Below are 22,170 nucleotides of genomic sequence, written 5' to 3' on the forward strand. Positions count from 1 at the left end.
GTTTTCACAAAAAGTCAAATATCAAATTTTCTTTCTTCGATGTTTCTATATTTTTCTAATGGCATAATTTCATTCTTTGCACGCCCAAACATACCAAATTTAAAAGAAATGTATATTATAGATATTTTTTAAATAAGAAAATGTATCTCTTTAATAAAGGGGATATGCTTTTTAAGTAAATTGAAAACATTATTTTTTTTCCTTTTATTAATATAATTCTTATCAAAATAATAATTTACTTAATTATACTTACCAATATCCTCCTTTTTTCAAAATCTTATATTAACACATACCAAAGTTTCTATAGTAAGGTTTCCACTTTTTTCCACTTTTTGAAATAAGAATTCGCTGAACCATTTCTCTGATGGCTTAACACATAATAATAAATAAATTATCACTGATGCCACTTACCACCATCGAATTAATATTGAACAATTTCCTTTATTTTTAAGGGAAAAAATAATTTGTTTAATTTAACTTTTGAATATTTTGTTAAACTCTTCCATCACTTCAAAATATAAAACAAAAAAATAATTTCCACCTGAGTTTTATCACTTAAAAAAAATATTATATGTTTCAGAAATGATTAACAAGAAAAAAATAAAAAAAAAGCTTCACTTTATTTTTATCATTTAATTAAAATTTGTCCCAAAATCGAATTCGCCGCAATCGAAAGCGACATTGCACTCTCTTCTTCCTAATTAAACTAACGGCGAATTCAGTTTCATACGATGAAATGGAAAACACGGCGTCTTCGCTTTACAAACGCGCGACACCTGTTTAAGTGTGTTGGTGCAAGCAGAATTGTTAAACATCACTTATATTTTATTGGTTATTAATTTCACAGCTTGCAAAACATATAGATGAAACGATTATTGACCGAATATGACTTGATTTTTAGGTAAAGTGCCACTTTGTAATTCAATACTATCGTGGAATGAATAAAGTTAAATTTTCGCGGCTCACACACATGTTAAAAAGAGAACCGAGATTTTTAGCTAATTGCAAGTTGTTGAATTACATAATTACGTTTCAGCAATTGCTAGTTCGTTTTCATTATTTGTTTTTATTTTTTGCGACGTTTAATTGGCCAAAAATTGAAGAACAACACGCTTAAAAAATAAGACGCGTCCGGCGGGAAAAAAGCGCAGCGAGAAAATGGCAAATGGCGGCCGATTGAGAGAGAGAAACAGTAAAAGGAATCGACGAGGATCTAACGGAACTTTTGCTCTCTCTCTCTCTCTTTTGATGAGAAGGTTGAAGTCGAGGTTAAAGAAATAAATTATTTGATAACAAAATGTTTATTTTTATTGAAAACAACAATACAAATTTTAAAGATTTTAAAATACGACAACAACATAAATATATTAAATATAACTATCAATAACTATAATTATCAATGAAAGTTTCTGGATTTTGATGTCCTGTGCCTTCGGCTTAAGTCATGGATAGATGGTCATGTATGGTTTGAGTACATGCTAAATGCGAAAGAAACATCGATATGTTATATCAATATCCCTGTCATCTCTAGCTGTTTCTATCGACGTTTCTCCACCTCTAGGAGTGGAGTGTAATTAAAAAAATTAAAATTCGTCGACCGCGCTGTTCCATCGTTTGTGCACCGCTCCAAAGTGCGGCAAAAAAAGCAACCAGAAAGGCAAAGGCAGCAATTCGGTAAATTCCAAGGGAGAAGTGAATAGCTATACGGAAATCGCGACAAGTGCACGTGCAATTGTGAAACGTTCTCGGTATACACCGCCCCGCCCCGCCATCTGCCCATCGTCCATTGTGACTGTGCACAATTAACTTGCATATACACAATACATACACATATATACCCCCTGTTTGTATGTATGCGTGCCACCCCCAAAAGAGGCGGAAAAAGAAGAAAGCAAAGGAATTTCTGCAAAATCCAAGATAACTTTGTACCATTACAATCAATGCTTTTACTATTTCTTTTCACTTGGCACTTTGCTCTCTGCAACAACAAAAAACATCGGCGAATATCGGAAGTTGTTTTTCTTTTCACTCCACTTTTATCGCAAAACAACAGCCACGCTGTTCGTGCCCCGCACCACCCTCACCACCCCCTTTGGTGTCATGTAAATACTGTGAATATCGGCTATCAGGAACTGGTGAATTTAAACAATAAAGAAATTTGCATCTTGTGTTTTACACGTGTAATTGCCAGCAAGATAAATATACACTTTTATCAAAATACAAACAATTTCTCACCAGAAATACAGTAAACATTGGTTTTGCTAAACTTTATTGATTTTAAAATAAATATTTTAAATAAATCTTAATAATTTCATTAATAAATGACATCGTTTAAAGGCGTTTCAATTTCTTAAAAATGTAGTTATTCGCTATTAATTGGACGGGAATAAAAAAGGAAAATTAACTATTAATCTTGGGACGGTGCACTGATTTTCATATCCATTACCAAAATCCCTCTTCACAATTCAAATTTGTATTTTGTTTGTTAAACCTTTCAAATGGAAAAAATATTTAACTTTAAAGTATATATTATGATAAGGGCTATATTATGGGTAGCCAGTGCGACTATAAGCCGATATTTTCTTAACCTTGATAATTATTTAATAAACCAATAAATATTTCGTTTTAAGCAACTTCATTTGGAGTCGCGTTTCTGCTAAGCAAAATTAAATACAATAATACCGATTCCCAGATTAAAAGCTTCGGTAAGTTATAATTATTATATAAAATTGTTAACTCTATTATAAATTATTTTATTTAAGTAAATTGAAAGCAAGAAATACACTTGTTAGTATCCACTTACCTAGGTCTATCTGGTTTTTACATTTAAACCCTTGATCTTAGGTAGCTAATTTCCGTCGACGAAACCTGTACGATCGTGTCTTGCTGACCCAAAAGCATTATTATCATTGTTATTTTGTTATTGCCGCAACCTAGGTCACCGAACTGGGCGGGTGGGCGTGGCCAGGTAGCCCGTGTTATTTCCATGTTATATCTGCATTTCGACAATCGATCTTAATCTCCGCTCGCTTCCTTTTGAGGGTCTTCGTCTAGGACTTGTTATACTTGATTTATGGCCCTCTTCCCATCCTCGAAAACCGGTTGTATTGGCTTAATCATCGCGTCTTGCTGGATATTTTATCTGAAGTTCTTTGTGACTCACTGCTGTTGTTTAAGTTTAAGTTACTTTCTTGGCAAACCCCCTTTCTTAAGAATTAGGGGAAAAACAAAATGTTTAATATAAATTCAATCGATTTGCTGATGGTTTTATAGTTTGTTTATTTATTTATTTATATTACCATCGATAAGTACTAAAGAAATGGCGGTATATATCTGATTTTATAGGTGTTTCTTTATTTGAAGTACATTTTCTAAGTTTCAAAATATGGATTGTATTCTGTTTCTTCAGGTAAACATTTAATATGTATATTAAAAATTGAAAATACTTCGTCTATTGTATATAAAATCCAAATTCTTTTTAATTTTGCTGTGAATTTTTCACTGTTTCATAAAATCCGTGTATTCGAGACCTAATTAAATCACATTAAATTTCTGCTCGCTGTGGCTGAAATAATTCGATTTAAAGGTCAGGCCCCGACACTTTTGCAACTCTTTTTGCTCTCTCCCCAGTTCATCAGCGCAAATTTACTGAGATTGAAAGCAACGTGGCGGCCGATGAGGAGAAAAATCAATATGTGCTAATACAATTTTGTGGTAAACAAATTAAAACACACAAAAGAGCACGACTCAGTGCTCTGATTTATACTCATTATGTACTATAGTAGCATAGTTACCTATTTATTTAGTTGATTTGTTTCGGTTTCAGGGGTAAATATTTGAGCAGCATTTTATTAATTGAAACTGGCCAATTTGAATTGTGGGTAAACAAACATATTGACTGCAACTGCAAAATGAGGCCAAAAGTGGGTCATGTTTGCCCACCGGCCATCATAAAGTAGCTTTAATTTACGACTGCAACTAAAGTAGGTTACCCCAGGTCCAGATAAGCCTCCTCCCACTACGTTATTTTTATTCTAGCATATTATAATCTCAAAGGTGGTCAGATAGCTGAGTTGCCAACTAAAAATCATGCATATCCAACCTTGACATAGTTTTGTCAGATGTTCTGACAAAAAAAAGGGTTTTTTTCCTCTTTTTATATTACTGTAATCATTGAAATTTGATTTGGCTTTTTATTTATTGCCGCCACTTCATGCAAATTGGGTAGCCCATATTTTTAGCTGACACATCCATGCAATGGATGCAATGCAATGCCCATATATGTACATATATATTTATATCTACCTCGCTGCCAGCCTGATGCAATTCTTTTTAATATTTTTCCCTTTGTTTTGCCCATGGCGAAACGCAACTAGGTTGGACTTCCCACCGCCCATTCCGGCTCTTACTTTGCCTTTCTTTTTGCCGCCCCTTTTTTTCCAGGAGCACCCCCACATCACCCTTTCGTTCCCGGAGGTCTGCAAACAAACAAAAAAAAAAGAACCGGGTTAATCGTCGCCACGTTGTCGTCGGCCAGAACAAATGATTACTTTTCGTTTGCTCCTCTACCGTTTGTGGGTCAACTGCAATTTATGCCATTATAATAATTATTTGATTGCGTTTTTGCTGTTAAATGCACGCTTCCCTTGAAGTGAGAGTGAGTTAATTAAAATAATCAATAGAATTGGGGTATTTATCATTCGGAAACAGTCAAAACAATCTTTGAAAATGTTGAGAGTTTAAAATCTCAATATGATTTAGGTGCAAATGATTTCTGGTAACAATATTTCAAATCACAATTTACATCAAAAGATATTCCCATATTAAACTATTTTTATAATGTATTTCTCTGTTTTTTTTACACGCTAAATTAAAGTTTAAAATTCGTTTGGCTAATGTTTAATAAATCTTTCTTTAAGTTTCTGATTAATTAATGACCAGTACAATTAATTTCGCTTATCTAAAAAAGATTAGAAGTCATATTTAGATTCTTAAAGTATTTAGAACATTTGGGCAATCTCATAATTAGTTTAATTCCTGCTTAATAAATCTTTCTTAAAATTTCCGATCAATAAATAACTAGCACCAATTCATTTGGCTTATCTGAAAAAGTACTTTCGAGTGCTTTGTACAACATTCCGTGCATAAAAACCACCAATTTGCGCTTATCAGTCGAATATTTCTTATCACTAAACACTATGCTGCCTGTCTTTGCAACAAAGCGAACAAATATCTGGCTCAGTAGCCCACATAACCACATAACAACCACCGAATTTGAGTGGAGAATACTCGTTCAGTGCAACTGGAGCTGGAGAGGCCAATTAAACCAACTGACCTAGAATATTTGTAGCCCAGTTTCGCCAGTCGAGAGTGCACATGCTTTACATGCCACAGTCATATTGAAGTCCCCATACTATCTAACAAATTCGTACTTTGAATCAGTCGACTGTGAGCTGCATGTTAAATGGTTTGAATTAATTGCGTAGGCCACGCATGTCACGTGCTCTTCATATATATCTTCATTCATATTACGATTCCCATCCAAAAGTCCTTGAAGAAAGCTAAAAGCCAAGCCGGAAATTTTAAAATCAACATTCCCAAATTCCTTTTAGATTTCTTGCTGTACATTGTTGCTTCTTCATGTTTCGTATTTATATATATTTTTGTAGCACATCACGTACTTATAAAATCAAGGAAAAATTACAAGGCCCAATGTCAATTTAAATTAAATTACAATTGGCTTACAGGAATTATTTAAGCCAAGTGGCTTTTGTTTGTTTTTAAATCTTCAAAATTAGTTACGTACCACCTTTATTCAAACGCTCTACATTTTCATTCACTTATTAGATAATATCTCTTTAAATAAAAGCTATTTAAACTTTGAACTTTCAGTTTGTGCAATGACTCTCTTGACTAAACCCGCCTTAAAAGGCAAAATAAAGATGATATCTGACATTATAAAGCATTCAAAATATTATCTTACAATCGAAGACTTTGTATATCGATGTTCAGGTTGTCAAGGGAAGTCTATATGATTGGAAAGGATTGGATCCTTTTAAACCATAATTAACCATTGTTTCTTATTCATTTAAGGGAACTTTTAAAATTGGGCCTTCAAAATTAGTTACATACAGCTTGTATCTTAAATGCTCTTCATTATCTTAATGGCTGTGACACAACCCGCCGTAAATGGCAAAATTAAGATGAAATCTGGCATAATACAAAAATTAAAATATTATTTCGTATTTATAGGATTGGATTCCTTAAAACCTTAATGTACCATAGTTTCCCTTTCGTTGAAGGGAACTTTTTTAAACAATGGCTTCAAAATTAGTTACATACAAGCTGCCGTATTTAAGGCGCTCTTCGCTGTGACACAACCCGCCGTAAATGGCAAAATATTTGGTCAGCCCACAGCCGCGAAAGAGACTCTGATTTCATCAATGGCTTGGCCATAGTTTGGTGTCAGTCCAGTGCCATTTATGTGCGGAGCACGTTCGCCTATCGCAGGGGCTTAAGTTTAAAGCTCGTGGGGCAGCGGCTATCAGCTATCAGCTGCAAGTGACACATTTTAAGCCGCGCCAGTTGACCACTTTGTTGGCCAGGCCAACTGTCAGTCCCTATCTCAGCGTTTTGTACCCGTGTACCTGTGTACCTGTGCCTGTGAAAGCGTAAAAACGTAAAAACGTATAAACGGGAAAAGGCCAGGTAGGGCCATTTTAGCCAAGGCACTCGGCCAGTGTTTATTCGTGTGTGAACGGACAACGAGGTTTCCCGCACGCTCCTCCATAGTATAGTATAGTATAGTATATTGTTTCCATTATTTACATATATTCTTCGGATTCAATCAGCCACATGTAAGTTGTGATTCAGCTCATTTCCTTTCATTGCTCATTGTTGACTATAGATTAATTCGCTTGGTGCGCACTGCACTTGTTCAATTTTATCGTTTACTCGAAGATCGTGGGCGAATTGTATTGCATGTTTGTCTATTATACACTAGAAATTACTTAAAACTGAGAGGCTTCATTGAATATTAAGACTAAATATTGTAAATATAAAATCTGTTATCGCACGAAAGATGATTTTAGTATGCTTTTAAATAACTAGTATTATCAACAACATATTTTTCCAATGTATGTACAATGTACATATACGTGATTTTATTTTTTTGATATTTTATAAGTTATTTTAAAACTTCTATTGTTGAAAGTAAAGTTTCTAAATTTCGAAATAATACTTATACAATTTTGTTATGTTAAATTCTTAATTCGTTAAAATACTGTATTTATAGGATCAGGTAAAAATTTACAAACCATGTTCCTTACCATTTTTCCAAAATATATTCATTATTGAACATTTTGATATTTTAAATATAATGCTTGAAACTGTTGATATTTACATATGGTTTTTAGATATTGAATTAATATTTATAAAATTTGTTATGTTATTTATTAATTTTCTTAAATCTTAAAAAGAATTTAAAAATATGGGTTTAATAGCTAAAAATCTATTTTCCTTTTTATGTTAATTTTCCTTTTCAAAAATACTTTGAAAATATTATTTTACTTGTAAACAATGTCGAATGACTATAATTGTGTTTAAAATAGTTTTTCGCTAGAACCCTTGATTATGTTTTAGGCTTTTCTAGACTTGAATACCAATCGTGGAAATTAACAACCTATTTTTCTCAAGTTTCGGGTTGAGTGCACTCGAGGGAAAACCCTAATAAAACACGAATGCTTATCTATTTGCTCAGATCTCAGTATTTGGCTAGCTTACAAAGTAGGCATGGTATATTGTAAGCAGCGATGACTTCTGGTCTAGACCCAAATCCCTTTTTTTTCCCCCTTTTTTGGCATACAGTTTATACGATAAGCGGCGATTGTTTGTTTTTTGCGCACAGGCTGCCAAATAAAGCCGCTCGCTGTCTGCTTATCACCCATGTTTATCTGGTTTAGTCATATTTGTAGCCACTCGCATATGGAGAAGATGTAAAAACGTGGACCCAGGAAAGATTGGGTTGTTGGGAATGCGGTACGCATTTATTGGCATTACTGCGCACGGTACCCACATTGCTATAGAATCGTAGATAAAAATCAAAATGCAAAAAGCAAAAAGCGCCTTTGTTTTTAGCGTCTCGTGTGCCGAACGTTCTGAAAAGGAAAATTTGGTTTGGTTGATATGGATGTGGATGTGGGATGTGGATGGGAGGGGCTGGTCGAGATAACAGCAACACGAGGAGATTGTGTAATCGCTTTGGCGATTGCTAGGCGGGAACACTGATGGTGATGCGGATTCACATACAGTAAGGTCTATCTAATAACAGACACTTGTCCATCTTAAACATACATAAATTGTTTGGTAATACAAGATTGAAGGACAAAAGTCTGACATTTAAGGTCAAATGTAATATCTAAATACCACCGATATTAAATGAACACCTTTGTATTTATTTATTTTTGATATTAAATTTGAAATGATTGCAGTTAAATCACTTATTAAGTTAGTAAATTACATTACACATATTTTCAATTCTACAATCACTAAAATTTATTTAAACTGATTTAAAAAATATGTATTATTTCAGTCAGATACCTATAATATTTATATATTGGTTCAAAACTTGGAGAAAAAACTTAAAATGTAAGATATTTAAAAAAGATTTAATTTAAATCAATAACATATTATTTGGGTAATTTGTGTTTAAGGTCAAACTCGAATTGCAGCGTTTCCGAAGTAAATAAATAGGTGACACTTTTGTATTTGTATAAGATGGATTAATATTTTATTAGGCACTTGACTCATAGTTCAAAACCATCTGGAATAGAGAATTTGATTCACGATAGGGTGCATAGAATTTTTTGTGAGTGCATGTCACTGTCTTAGCTGGTTGCTTGGCCAACGGGCAATAGTTGTTGGATTTTGTTTTAGCCGAAAATGCAAATTGTTTTCTTGCTCGTCGTCACAGCAGCAAAAAGAATAAACGTCACCTTTTGCATTTACCACCCCGTAAACCCTATGTTTTATTACCCGATTTTGCCTGGCAACCAAAATAAAAGGGGGAACTATTCTATCCGATGCCGATACACTTTCACTCGCTGTCGATTGTCGATTCAGTTGAAAATGTTTTCTGTTTTTGTTTACACAACGCGGCGTTCGAGGGAATCTGCTGGCAAGCCAGTGCCATTCCCGATCTGAAATAGAGCCAGTCATAAGCTATTTAAGTGCTGGAGGAGCAACAGTCTTCCAGTCAGTCTTTCGAAATAATGCAGTTCTTCGCGTAAGTCGGATATATGTTAATTCCCAAATCTACTGAACCGAAACTTGGACCATAAAAAAATACAATTTGAGCAATCGCCAAGCCCCTTTTTCGGACTAAGTTTCATTTCCAGCAAGCTGGGTTCATTTTCCCCTTATATTGTTCACCCGCTTTCAATTAAATCCCTCCATGAAGGGGCCTCTAAAACTTTTGCCTAAACAAAAGGCTAGCTAAATGGAGAACTAAATGAAAACTGTTCGAGCAGCAACAATGGAAAACAATTGAAAAACTCAATTTGTTGGTAATTTGTTTGGGCGTGCGTGTCTCAGTGTCTCAGTTTCTCTGTGTGCAATAACAATTTCAGAGCTTTGGCACATTGCAGTCGATTTGTTGACTGTTGACTGCATAAAAATGCAGTTGAATGAACTGAGAGCAAACTTTGATTGATATTTCGAAAGCCATACTGGTACAAATTTATATGGGGTCGTGGCAATAAAATAACAGCCAAGACCAATTTCGTTTTACGTTTTACATTGATAATAAATTGTGGGGAAATCTTTTTCATGGTCTTTGGTTGTCATGACTCCTAATTTTGCATTGTAAAATTTATGAGTGGAAAAGTTCTAGAAGTAAAACCACTTTAATCATTTCTTGTTGGGGTTTATAAATAATTAAACAGAAAATAAATTCCAAATTCTTTGGTTTCAGTGGCGGCACACTTTGCAATTTTAGAGGTCGAAAAGTTATAGAACTAATGACATTTTCTTCACTAGGTTCTGTTATTGTGTTGTTTTAAAATAGTTGAAAAAATAGTGTTAATAGTCTTAAACTTTTGTTTGAATTTTCTTATAATTTTTTTTAAATTGTTGTTTAAGTTATGAAATTTATTTTAAAATCATATTATAATTATAATTGAACTAACCTCCTTTGATTGGTTTTTTTTTTGCAGCTTCTCCAAAATGGCCAAGTATTCGGGCAAAAAATGCCGCCTGCTTTCGATGATGTGGCTGACGGCGTTCTTCTTCTTCGTGGAGATCATAGTGGGTTATGTGACCAACTCGATGGCTCTGGTCGCAGATAGTTTCCACATGTTGGGCGACATTGCCGCCTTAGTTATATCATTCCTGTCTGTAAAGGTAAGTCTCCTGTCACTCGTCAAAATGAGTGCCTCATATCAATCACATAACTTCCTATCTCGACAGATGTCACCGAAGAAATGGTCGAAGAACACCTTTGGATGGGCCAGGGCCGAAGTTTTGGGAGCTTTGGTCAACGCTGTGTTCCTGGTGGCCCTCTGTTTCAGCATCACCATCGAGGCCTGCAAAAGGTAAGTGTCCAATGAAATACAAATTAAACCTATTTCTAATGAATTTTGTGTAATTTTAAATAGAAAAAAATCAAAAATTTAATATATATACAATTAACGACATCTTCTTTTGACTATTTAAAATGAAACATTTTTGTATTCATTGTAAAGCCATTGTTTATTTTGTTGGCTTCAACAGTTCCCAGAAGCTTTGCCTTCGTTTATACAAATAAATAAACACACATACCAAGAATTGATAAATTTTTAACTTATTTTAAAAACAAGAAAAAGTAAATTTGATACCAAAGACTAGTTTAATTCCCGTTCTTATTTGATTGATTTAAAATTAAATACCTGTCACTTCTTTTGGGTGTTCGTCCCTAGTGTAATCTGCTTTCCATAGTACTAATATTGCATTACGGATCATCGATCCGCACCCAGTTGTTCGGTGATCTGTGTGCAGTAAGCCGAATTACGAGCAATAAGTTCGCCTTGGCATCGGCATGTGCTAACGTGATTTGTTTAAATTGACTTGAATCACTCGATTCCGTATGTGAGTTAATTTGTTGTTCGGGATTTACTGCCACCTTTCCGTCTGTATATGTGCTTTGGGTTTTGTGACTTGTACACCTTATTAATTTACATTCCGGGCACATTTTGTGCATATTTATTGAAAGCTTTGCGAGGTGAAGTGAGTCTGTTGCCAACAGCTACCGATACCCAGGAGACGCCAGCTACACTGTCATAAAATATAATCTTAAAATATAAATTGGTATTGTATGGCTTGATCTCAAACAAACGGCCTTCACTAAAGTCTGGTTCATTTTTCTGATTAATGATAGCTTATCATGATTTTTTTATTTGCATTAAATACATTTTTTAATTTAACAACTGCGATAACTAAATTTCAAAAAAAAAATTTACTGATAAAGCTCAAGTAGTAATTTCATTCACTTTTTAAAATATGAAGGAATTAAGTATTAATAAATACACTAGAGTGGTTTAATTCCATTACAATTCTGAATTTTGCAATTTTATTTGAATTTTATGTTTTTTTATTAGATTTTAAATATGATTATTTTATGTTTATTTTAAACATAATGAATGATCTTTAATTAAGTAGAATACTTTTAACTTAAAATGGTTTTCTAATATTCTAATTAAATTCTAATGTTTTCCCTGGAAGTTTGTTTATTATTAAATGCTTACTTATATTATTTTGTTATCTTTACAGATTCATTGAGGAGGAACCGATTCATGATCCCAAGCTGGTGGTTGTCGTGGGAGCTCTGGGTCTTTTGGTGAATGTGATTGGCCTCTGTTTGCTTTACGGTAAGAGTAGCCATTAAAAGTTTAATAAAAAACTCAACTATAACTAAATCTTTACTGCAGAGCACGGCGGTCACCATGGACACTCGCATGGTGCCGGACTTACCCGCAATCACAGCCGCCTCACTGAGCTGGCCAACATGGACGAGGGCGAGGATGAGCAGAACGACTATGCCTACGAGAAGCAGAAGGAGAAGCCGGTGGTGAAGAAGTCCAGCCATGGACACAGCCACGATCCCGGCCAGATGAACATGCGCGGAGCCTTCCTGCACGTTTTGAGCGATGCCCTTGGCAGCATCATTGTGGTGATCAGTGCGGTGGTGGTCTGGAAAACGGAGTGGAAGTATCGCTACTACATGGATCCCGCACTGTCCATCGTCCTGGTGGTGCTCATCCTCCACTCCGTGTGGCCACTGCTGCGTGAATCCGCTCTGATACTGCTGCAGACGGTGCCCACGCACATCCAGGTGGACGCCATCCAGAAGAGGCTGCTCGAGAAGGTGGACGGAGTGCTGGCGGTGCACGAGTTCCATGTCTGGCAGTTGGCCGGCGACCGCATCATCGCCTCTGCCCATATAAGGTAAGTCTAACTTCCTAAAATTTAATAAAACATGTTTTAGGTTTCAACTTGTAATAGAAATTGGATAATCAAGTTGTAAAGTCAATTTTAAATTTTATATATAAAATTATAATTGTTACGGTCGCTGTATTGTATTCAATCTTTTTTTTTAAGGTGCCGCAACCTGTCGGAGTACATGAAGATTGCCGAGAAGGTGAAGGAGTTCTTCCACAACGAGGGCATCCACTCCACCACCATTCAGCCGGAGTTCAGCGAGATCGAGGGCTGCAACATGTCCGATGGCACCTCCAGCATCAACATGAGCGGCTCCGACTGCTGTGCACTGGACTGTCCCACCACGGATGAGGGATGTGTCAAGGCCACTTGCTGCCAGAACAACAACAAACTGGTGGGTTTTGCTCAAAGTATACAGCTGTGCTCAAAATAATATTGTTTTGACCGCAACTGTATGAATACAAATCCAAAGAGGCAATTATAAAGATCAACTCTTATTTACAGAACCAACTGCCCTCACCCACCAACTCGCCGTACCTGTGCCGCCAGAGAAATGCCGCCCGACAGGCGGGCGATGTGGAGGCGGGTTCCCTGCTGGAGGCCACAGCCAGTGGATCCTCTGGTGGAGCTACCGTGGGAGCAGGTGTGCCCACCGCAGGAGCACCGGCGATATCAACGCCGAAGAGCGATTTGGTCTGACGACAGCCACCACAGCAGACGGCGCAACAACATGTACACTTTGCCACGACCAAAACGGAAACCACAAGCGCAACAGCAACAGCAGCAGCAACATCAATACGTGATATAATGTTCGAGCCAAGCGCCGCCAACAACCAAGTGGCTTCCACATGCAGCGCACACGATGCAGGCGGCTATCTCGGCCAGCGGCGAAGGGACGTTCAGTTGCAGGCCGAGCAGCAGCAGTATCAGGAGCGGGTGCCACCGTTGAGCACCCGGAATGGCGACGAGGTGGCCCTCTAATTTAGGAGCCTAGTTTAAAATAACCGCTGCAATGGAGACTGGTCTGCCATGTGGCAGCGTTCGTGTTTTAGTGTTTGTATCATTATTTGTTCTTAGTGGAATTTAGGCATTAACGAGCTAGTTTAATTAAAGTAAAAGTAAAGAAAAATCAAAAAAGGAAAGTTATATATAACACGATTATCTGATAGAGTGCAGAGATCACAAAGTTTAACGAAAGAGAGTATGTCATTCATATATACTGCATATATAGTATGTTAAAACCTATTCGATTGTAGTTAATTGTATTAGTTTAAGTCGATAAGTGAGAGAGCCCAACCAACAGAGAATACATATGTACTACGTTTTTTACATTTTGAGAAAGTTTATACATACGTGAAATAAATTATTGTATTCAATAGTTATACCTACGGATTAGCAAATGACTAAAGAGAGTTTACAAAATACATAGGTATTTGTGTATGGTTAGGCCATAGACCCTTAATCTTAGTAGTTGTATCTGTAAAAAAAAGAACATGTTTTTACCACAACCGTGAAACTAGTTTCTATTTAATTTTAATTGTATCGAACTTTAAAATGACTATATATTTAATGCGAACATCATGTATTATTTTATGATCTGCATTGATTTTGCACCTGTATATGTTTGTAAATAAACACCAAACATAATCAGTCCAAGCTAATTTACTCTGTTTTATTTGGGGTTATTTGCATAAAGGGTTAAACAAAGCTGACAATAAAATAGATATCTCTTAACTGGTATTCTCTGTTTAAATATCTTATTATTTTCCACAGCATCAAATTCAATATAAATATCGCTTAGATTTTCATTTGATATATAAATATGAAAATATTTAAATTTAAAATTTGAATATTTGACTATTTTCGGAATTGATTTAAATGTCTGAAAAATTATGTTAAATTCAAACCATATTTAACTTAAATAAAATGCATTGCAATAAAATAGAAACTATTTTAAATGTTATATTTTGCACATTTTTTAATATTTAATAATTCTATTTAATATGAATTGCAATTTTATTTAATATTTAAGTTACATAATAAATATAACATTTTGAATTCAATAGTCAGATATTTTTTTTACTGTTCCATTTTTTTATCAGTGAATTTGTTTCATCTTTTCCAAAACATAAATGTTAATTGGAAAAATGTTTTGAATCGGTAACATTTCATAATTGCAATTACAAACGAAGATGATATATTTTCAATCTTCATAAACAACCAATTTAATTTATTTTGGCAACAATAAGCTGAAAAAGAAAGAATATCTTCCGGTTTTCGGCTCTTTTTTAGACGAATTTTATCACCTTTAGATAAGGATACATGTAAGCTACCTTAATTAATTTACGTTAAAGACAGAACGAAAGATGTTTAAACATACTGATGCAGGGAGCTGGAAATTTTTAGGGGTCTAGTCTCTATATAAACTCACCAAATGTTGCTAAGACCTCAAATTGAGAATACTGGTTACAATGGTGCAGATCAAATTCCTGTTCGCCATCCTCGCTGTGATGACAATTGTTATCCTAACTGCCAATACTGCTGAATCAAAGGATTGTCTTTCTGGAGCATTTAAAGGACCTTGTTTCGCTTGGAGTAGGGAACGCTGCAGGCGAATTTGCATGGAGTCAGGAAGACCCAGTGGACATTGCAGTTCCAGCATGAAGTGTTGGTGCGAACAATGTTAGGGCCACATCCTTAAAACAAGTGAAAAATTTAAAGATTTATACGAACAGAAAACTCTCATTAAAAAATCGAAAGCCCAAAAAATTAAGTATCATTCAATGCAATCTATGCTACTGCTTTCAATATACACTTGCTATTAAAAATAAAATAGTATGCTGGCATTAAAAAAATGATATACTGTCTTTAACTGAGAATACTTAAGACATATCTATCTGGGATTCTGGGATTCTTAGTTCACCTAGCCTATCTGTTTATTAAGTTCCTACACTTTAAATAGATCCAGGTTCTTTATATGTTCAATGGTAAGCTTCATTTGTGCACAAAAAATTTATATAAATCAATGCAGTTCAAAATATTTATTTGACTTAAAGTTCAGACATTTCCCAGTTGTTAGAAACCAGAAATTCTTTACAACAAGCATTGCTTAAGTTAAATGAAAAAATGAATTATATTATTCTTGATAAAAAAAACAATTGTATTTAATTTAGCAACAGCATTTTAGAAAACGAAATAATAAGATAATGGGCTTCTGACTCGACTTTCCAGGTAGCTTATCAATTTCAGATAGGGATCCACTTTTTTCACGCAGACTATAGCACAAAGGATGTCGAAACAGCTGATGCAGTCAGCCATATATTTCAAAATTTCTCTGGAAACCTGAAGGGGTCTAGTCCCTATATAAGCTCCACTACAAGTTGTGAAGACCAAACGTCGCTCGTAACTCAAATAAATCAGCAGTCTTATTGAGAATACCAGTTACAATGGTGCAGATCAAGTTCCTGTTCGCCTTCCTGGCTGTGATGACAATTGTTGTCCTGGCTGCCAACACGGCTTCAGCCAGTGATTGTCTTTCTGGCAAATTCAGTGGTCCCTGCTTCGCCTGGGATGGAGAACTCTGCAGGCGACTCTGCAAGGAGGAAGGACGAGTCAGCGGACACTGCAGTGCCAGCATGAAGTGCTGGTGCGAAGGATGTTGAATCAAATTCTTTTTAACAGTGTACAAGTATATAAACTTTATAAACTAAAAATGTATTGTACATATTTCACATAAATATCAATCAAATAAATACCAAATTTGTTACTCACTGCAAGAAAATGTAAGAGGTATAGTTTTTATAAAAAGGCCTTGCAAACTTGAAAAAAGAAGTAAAACAATGAAGATGTAGCAGGTAGCAGGTTATTGACTCTTATTTCCAATTAATCTTGCCCGACCATGGTAACGTAGCATACTGAACACAATCGTTGTCAAGTAGGTAGGTATGTGATAGAAGCAAGAGGTATACTGCAATGTATTTCCAATGCATTGGAATTTTCAAATATGATTAATTATTCTCGGCCGAGCCCAAAAGTATGCCTTCGAAAAAAGTAAAGTGAGAGTAAATTATTAAAATTTTCACCTCAATGCAGAATCAGATATCGTAGGAACTGGTCTCATTTGTGCTTGCTATCAGGGAAAACCGCTTTTTAAAAACTCGGGAAATTGCCTTCTGATTATGATTTATGACGATATATCAAAGGCTTATATATTTATAGGTAAGAGCAAAAATTACAACAAAAGAAGCAACCTTAAGGCAAGCCGACAAAGGCAAAACGTTCTATATATATACTTCGATTTTTATGCATCGACTATCAATATCCTATAGTTGCTATAAAAACATTTGAATCAAATTTGTTACATTTTATGTTGTTGTAAAACTTTAAAAATAAATATCTGACTGAATTCTAAAATGCATGTATAATATTTAAATTAAATGTACTATAAAATCGAAATATTAAATACAATGCATATTTAATTGCATGATGTAATATAAAAATATTTTAATTAATGTGGAAAATATTCAATTTAAGTTTAGTTTCCGTTCTCGTTTTTGGGTAATATTGCAGCCTGGAAACAATATTAAGACCTCTGATTTCTTAAAGTATATCTAAAATTTAATAAATCTGGTCTTGCTTACATTACTTCCGGATTATGTCACGATTCTGGTTTTCCCTAGATTGTTCAACAGTGATTCTATTGAATCTGTTGCATTATTAAAACAGTTGTATCCGTTTTATTCTTAGCCTCGTGATTAATATTGCATAAATATCTCATAAACTTTCATTGTCAGTAAACATTAATAAATATGTCACTATAATCACGTACTGCAAGTGGAACTTACAACGAACGATTTTATATAAACAAATAAATATATGCTATTTTCGGAAGTGTCCGTGAACTCATTGGCACTATTTCTGGTTTTTCCATCTCGCTTATTTATGATATTATTGAACTTATTTCACTGAGAATTCAATATATTTAAGAGGAATTATAACCTCAAAATAATAAAACCAAATAAGTCAGAATGTCAGATTATATTTTTGGAAAATAAAAATTCAAAATATCTTACTTGAAAAATGTAAATGTAATTTTTGTAAGCTTTTCTAGTTTCCAAGATCTCGACTCAGTGAACTATCCTGAACAAGAATATTTACATATATACTGATTATAGCTGGAATTCCATTTTTCGATCTATTACATTTTTTTTAACTCTATTACGCTTCTTAAAACAACAACTCATAAATTCAATAGCAGAAAATATTACGCTTCATAAAAATGCGTTTTAGGCTATGACACTCATAACTGAGACCTGAAAGGCAGTTAAACTGGAAAAGCTGTTGACTCCCCCATATTCATATAATCCCACAAAAACTTGGCTCTATATAAAGTTTCCAATATCTTTTCAGTAATCATTAGAATTTAATACTCATCTTGTTGAAAAATTTTTCATACCCAATAATTTTTTTTTGGGTGTTCATAAAAATTAAAAAAAAAATTGAACAATCCTCATGCCTAATTTGATTTGTGGTAATTAAAACCACAACGAATATTCAAATATTTTATATATTTTTCCGTCTGAATCAACAAGCCGAAAAGTATGCCTTCGCTAAAAGTAATCTCTGATCATTTGCATTCTCACCTCGATGCATAATTGATAATTTATGAGCAGAGCGATGGAGAATCAGAGGGTATATAAGCGCTTGAATCTAACAATTATAGCCAAAGTAAATAGTGTACCAGAATCACGGAGTAACTCTCATAAAAATGGGGCTTCTTTTAATGAAGTGTCTGTTTGCCATTATCGCCATAATGGTGATCATTGTCCTTGTGGCCAACACGGCATCGGCATCGGATTGCCTTTCCGGGAAGTTTAGTGGACCCTGCTGGGCCTGGGATGGAGAACAGTGCCGTCGACTTTGCAAGGAGGAAGGACACGTCAGCGGGCATTGCAGTCCCAGTCTGAAGTGCTGGTGCGAAGAGTGTTGAGTTCACTCCACTTGCAGCTGGATATGTGTTCATGTCCTTACACACGATTTATGTATTTTTTATTGTACCTGCAAGTTAATAAACAAAATACATATCACAGCGGAACAATGAAACCCGACAATACACTTTATTATTATTTTGTACCTTAATTACGGTTCGCTTTGATTTTCATCCATTGCGGTTTTTAGTTATTTTAAGTATGAAAATATAAATACATTTTACAACATTTTTCATTTGACCATTTTTGGAATTTATTACAATATTTGAAAATTAATTTATTTTGAACTTAAATAAAATGCATTTAAATCAAATAGGAAGTATTATAAGTCTTATATTTTCCATATTATTTGAAATATTTCATTTTGTTTTTACTTTTCAAAAAGTTGTAAAACCCATTCCTTACAACTTTAAGCCAGTGTTAACTTTTACAGAATTTATTGCTCTTTGCGTGAAAAACTTTTATCTATTATACTGGCCTATAGCTGCTATAGGAACGATCGGGCCAAATCTTTTTGTATGGTTATTGAAAATTTTTGTATTTTTCGCTGTTTTAGTATTATATAAATAAAATACAAATTTTAGCCGTATAAAAAACTCATTCTAAGAAATCTGGTCTTGCTTACATTTACATTCGGATTATGTCATTTTCTTTATGATACGATTCTGGTTTTCCACAGTTTGTTCGAAAGTGACACCATCGAAACTGTTGCATTATTCAAATAGATGGATCCGGGTTGCTTGAAGTTTAGTTATTAATATTGCGTAAATATCTTACACAATTTCAATGTCAGTAGTTCCGGTATATATTTTGAAAGATAGCTTGATACAATGCCTACAATTTTTTTCGACATAATTTAATTTTCAATAGTATAAACTGTCAAACAAACCTGGCATGCCATTTTCATTGATAGTTTTTAACAAGAAAATCTATTTTTAACTATAGTTAAATAAAGCGACAATATAAAGGTTAAATTCCTGGGGTGCCCCTGAGAAGTGCTTTGAAATGTGTATCGTTGAAACCGAGTACGAGTCTGTATTTGTGATAAAATCAGCCGGAAAATATGCTATTATTAACAATTCCACATTTTTTATTCATCTGTAATTATTTGCAGTCTGCTAATATTCATCACAATAAAGACGCCAAAGCTGGCAGAAACAAAATCGCCGGGCAGAGCGATTTGGACCCTATATAAGGGGCTATTTAGAGATCTTAATCTATTAATCAAGACCAAACTTTGTTTTGACAGCATTGCCCTATTAACAAGAAAAACCTCTCTAAAAAGTCACAAGATGCAGATTAAGTTCCTTTACTTTTTCCTCGCCGTGATGACGATCTTCATCCTGGGATCCCAGCAAGTCGATGCCGATTGTCTTTCTGGAAGATATAAGGGTCCCTGTGCCGTCTGGGATAACGATACTTGTCGTCGTGTTTGCAAGGAGGAAGGACGATCCAGTGGACACTGCAGTCCCAGTCTGAAGTGCTGGTGCGAAGGATGCTAAAACCGAATTCCCGAAACTTTTTAATCGAAATGAAATGAAAGGTTACATATTGTACCACCAGTTGAAAACACAAATAAATGAAATACAGCAACGAAATTAATTATTTTATTTATCTGGGATTTTGCAGTATAAGAACTTGCCTTTTAAGTCTGTTATTAATAGTACTGTCAGATTGTGTTTGTTCAGTCACAACTAGTTATTGCCACTACTAATGACTAATTGCACTCAGTTTGGTTTTCCCTAGCTTGTTCAACCGTGATAATATTGATCTTATTCCACTGGGAAATTAATATATTCAAGAGGTATTATAAGTTTGATAGTAACCTATAATTTGCATCTTACTTATTTTACCAAACTATTGTTAAGTCAGCTGCTGCGAGAATGAAAATAATTCAAATATCTGACTTAGAAAATTCTCAAATTCTCAGGTTGGTCTTGAACTTTTAAAATAAAGGACTTAGATATTAGAATTTCAAAGTGCTTTAGATTTTACAGCCGGTGTCGTAAAACCACAGGTCTCTTTAATATTTATAATTCTTAAAACCAATTTCTTGAAACTACTTTTTCATGCAAGGCATGATAATTTTCATAACAAGCCTTTTTCTTAAAAATTTGTGTATATTTTACACATAGGAGCTACTTAATAATGTTTTTATTTATTTTATATCATAAATATTAAATTAAATTAAATTTTACACAAATACAAAAATGATTTTGTAAGCTTAAAAAGTTTTAAAACTTTCCGTTGAAACTTGACATAATAAAATATATCTCTAAAACCATACATGATCAAGAATATATTGTTTAAGGGTGAAAATCCCGTCCTTCGAAATGTTATATACTTTCCAAGGTAAGAAATATGCTCCTTTACTCTTCGAGTAAGGAGTGGTAAATCAAAAAGCAGAAAAAATACGCTTTATTAAGCCACAACTCATCGGCATAAGAAAAATATGTTTTTCTGGAATCGTTATCTCTGGGAAGTTAATTCCCACATGGGAAATTTTTGGGGTAGGCTGTTGTTGTTATCGTGTTTTTAATCTACTACCCAAATGAAACCAGGAATATTGTTTATCCAAAGCAGCAATCTTTTGCGCTTTAAAAATTTGACAAATGAAAACAACAAATTCAGGTAAATAATAATAGGAATTAGCAAAACATTTTGCACAGCTGTGTGAATCCAATATTTCAAGGGCATCACCGCGAATTTGGGAATTCCTTGAGTAGATAAGTATGGCACTGTGCTGCCAAAAATCTTGTTGACCGGGCAATTTCCAGTTTGTTTTTAAACTCTCGCTATTAATAGCCAATAAATGCTCGTCATCACATTTATATATAAATACTGTAATCGATTGCTTAAAGCTCTCGATTTCCGATATTTCTGGGTGTTCAAGTTTCTTTTTCTTCAAAATATACACCATCTTATCCTTGCATAACATTTCTCAGAACATTTTTTTTTGCATTTTTTCAATCTTAACTTGATTGAATTTTTCAATTTCGTTGTAATTTTCAACATTTTTTCTGGGTTTTCTTATAACTAATTTTAAATTTTTTTTTTAATTTTTATTTTTAGGATTCGAATTCTTACAAGTTTAATTGGTTTCTTAAGTCTGTATTTGAAATTTAATCAGCCGTAATGTAACCGAACACACTATTATTTTTAACTGTAATTATCTGTTAATAATTATCACAGTGGAGATGCCGACGCTGGCAGAATAAAATTTCCGAGCAGAGGCATCCCGACCCTATATAAGCGTTTACTGAGAGTATCTAAGCCCATAAATCAAGTCCGAACTTTGTTTTGACAGCACTGCTCTATTTACCAGTTAAATCTCCCTTAAAAGTTACAAAATGCAGATCAAGTTCCTGTACTTTTTCCTAGCTGTGATGGCGATCTTATCATGGGAACCAAGGAAGCGGATGCCGACTGTCTTTCTGGAAGATATGGAGGTCCCTGTGCCGTCTGGGATAACGATACGTGTCGTCGTGTTTGCAAGGAGGAAGGACGATCCAGTGGACATTGCAGTCCCAGTCTGAAGTGCTGGTGCGAAGGATGCTAAAACCGAATTCCCGAAACTTGTGAATCGAATTTAATAAAAGTTAACACTTTGTAGAAAGAGTTGAGAACTACAAACACCTATATTTGCTTTTGATTGTTTTGGGATTTTTATTTTTTTTATTAAGTGCTTGTCTTGTAAACTAAAGATATTTTG

General features: G+C 34.4%; 5 protein-coding genes and 1 pseudogene across 5 annotated transcripts; all 6 read left to right on the forward strand.

Moving 5' to 3' along the window:
- The first annotated feature begins 9,265 nt into the window (after positions 1-9,265).
- LOC128259465 (uncharacterized) lies at positions 9,266-14,132 on the forward strand. Its single transcript, XM_052991847.1, has 7 exons — positions 9,266-9,283; positions 10,212-10,398; positions 10,465-10,589; positions 11,803-11,900; positions 11,961-12,477; positions 12,631-12,865; positions 12,976-14,132. Exons 1-7 carry the CDS (start codon positions 9,270-9,272, stop codon positions 13,168-13,170), a joined length of 1,371 nt encoding a protein of 456 aa, XP_052847807.1. The 5' UTR covers positions 9,266-9,269; the 3' UTR covers positions 13,171-14,132.
- Positions 14,133-14,886: 754 nt separating this feature from the next.
- Positions 14,887-15,329, forward strand: LOC128259472 (drosomycin-like). Its single transcript, XM_052991857.1, has one exon. It carries the CDS (start codon positions 14,943-14,945, stop codon positions 15,156-15,158), a length of 216 nt encoding a protein of 71 aa, XP_052847817.1. The 5' UTR covers positions 14,887-14,942; the 3' UTR covers positions 15,159-15,329.
- Positions 15,330-15,850: 521 nt separating this feature from the next.
- On the forward strand, positions 15,851-16,257 carry LOC128259471 (drosomycin-like). Its single transcript, XM_052991856.1, has one exon. It carries the CDS (start codon positions 15,918-15,920, stop codon positions 16,131-16,133), a length of 216 nt encoding a protein of 71 aa, XP_052847816.1. The 5' UTR covers positions 15,851-15,917; the 3' UTR covers positions 16,134-16,257.
- A 1,922-nt stretch (positions 16,258-18,179) lies between these two features.
- On the forward strand, positions 18,180-18,693 carry LOC128259470 (drosomycin-like). Its single transcript, XM_052991855.1, has one exon. The coding sequence runs from the start codon at positions 18,239-18,241 to the stop codon at positions 18,458-18,460; it is 222 nt and encodes a 73-aa protein (XP_052847815.1). The 5' UTR covers positions 18,180-18,238; the 3' UTR covers positions 18,461-18,693.
- A 971-nt stretch (positions 18,694-19,664) lies between these two features.
- LOC128259473 (drosomycin-like) lies at positions 19,665-20,028 on the forward strand. The gene has a single exon (XM_052991858.1). The coding sequence runs from the start codon at positions 19,751-19,753 to the stop codon at positions 19,958-19,960; it is 210 nt and encodes a 69-aa protein (XP_052847818.1). The 5' UTR covers positions 19,665-19,750; the 3' UTR covers positions 19,961-20,028.
- Positions 20,029-21,746: 1,718 nt separating this feature from the next.
- Positions 21,747-22,097, forward strand: LOC128259474 (drosomycin-like; annotated as a pseudogene).
- The last annotated feature ends 73 nt before the right edge of the window (positions 22,098-22,170 follow it).

The sequence above is a fragment of the Drosophila gunungcola genome (genome assembly GCF_025200985.1).
Source record: "Drosophila gunungcola strain Sukarami chromosome 3L unlocalized genomic scaffold, Dgunungcola_SK_2 000005F, whole genome shotgun sequence".
Lineage (NCBI taxonomy): Eukaryota > Metazoa > Arthropoda > Insecta > Diptera > Drosophilidae > Drosophila > Drosophila gunungcola.